The 1,183-nt window shown below is 42.1% G+C and overlaps 1 protein-coding gene across 1 annotated transcript in view; it reads left to right on the forward strand.

The window, feature by feature from the left end:
• The window catches only part of Sec22b (SEC22 homolog B, vesicle trafficking protein), a 19,615-nt gene extending 18,792 nt beyond the window's left edge, over positions 1-823 (forward strand). Inside the window, exon 5 of the mRNA XM_021196295.2 lies at positions 69-823. Within this exon, the coding sequence (XP_021051954.1) occupies positions 69-223 (155 nt within the window). The 3' untranslated portion in view covers positions 224-823. The remainder of the gene's footprint in view (positions 1-68) is intronic.
• The last annotated feature ends 360 nt before the right edge of the window (positions 824-1,183 follow it).

Genomic DNA, 1,183 nt, shown 5'->3' on the forward strand with positions numbered 1-1,183 from the left:
AAAAAAAAAACAAAACAAAACAAAACACTTCAGGTCTAATTGATGTTTTCCCCTTTTTTTCTTTTCAGCATTGGATTCAAAGGCTAACAATTTGTCCAGTCTATCTAAGAAATACCGCCAGGATGCGAAGTACCTGAACATGCGTTCCACTTACGCGAAGCTTGCAGCAGTAGCTGTGTTTTTCATCATGCTGATAGTGTATGTGCGGTTTTGGTGGCTGTGAGATGTGAACCTAGTCACTAGAGAGGGAGAACCTAGAACCCAGCAGGTGTATGTTTTCAGGAAACTGAGCTCACAGGGCTGTGTATTAGAATCCACGTGGAACTTCTGCCTCTAAAGACCTTGTAAGAAAAGACCTGTCCTGAAAATGAAAGATGGCACCTCGTTTAAGGAAGCTTGACCCATGTGGAAGTCTCTCTGAGGCAGAGACTTCTCTGGGTGCTGAGCTATGTGTATTAGGGAACAGTAGGTTGTCTGTTTTGTTTCTCCCCCTCCCAGTACATTTGTGAGACAGCAGAACTGGGGCATTCTCTCTCTGATGGAGCCATCAGTGAGATTTAAGGTAGCCAACCCATTCTAGCAGCATCCTGAAATTCTGTCAAAAGAAGGCGGCCCTTTGGGGAGTCCTAACTTTAATCGACATTCCTGTGTTGGTAAGGTGTGATTGACTTTCAAGACTCGAAGTATGTGACGGTTGTTGCTTTGATGCACAGCTCCTGTGTGTTGGCCATTGTAGGAAGTTAACTTTTGTTGTTTTCCTTTGATATTTTGCTTATTGCACAGTTGCTTTGGAATTAAATCAATTATATAATATGCCTTGAAATTATATAGTATTGCTTGACTAAAAGGATGAATTCTTTTCTGTCATTTACTCTTTGTTGTTTGTTTCTCTTTTTTTATTTTTTTGTTTTGTTGAGACAGGGTCTTTCTAGCCTCAGTTGTCCTGTAACTCATGAACCAGGCTGGCCTTGAAATTACAAAGGTCCACCTTCCTCTTCATTGACTCTTTATCTCTCTTGGGACATTATTATTTGGGACTGTTTGGTCTCTGTAGAGTTGGTGTAGCACAGGATAGTCAGAGGCCCTGCTTTATGAGAGGAAAGGCCCAGCTTAAAGCTCCAGCTCTGCCTGCCCCTTCCTCCCACTTTGTCTATGCTTTCCCAATTCTTGGTTTTCTTTACGA

Source organism: Mus pahari, chromosome 4 (genome assembly GCF_900095145.1).
Source record: "Mus pahari chromosome 4, PAHARI_EIJ_v1.1, whole genome shotgun sequence".
Lineage (NCBI taxonomy): Eukaryota > Metazoa > Chordata > Mammalia > Rodentia > Muridae > Mus > Mus pahari.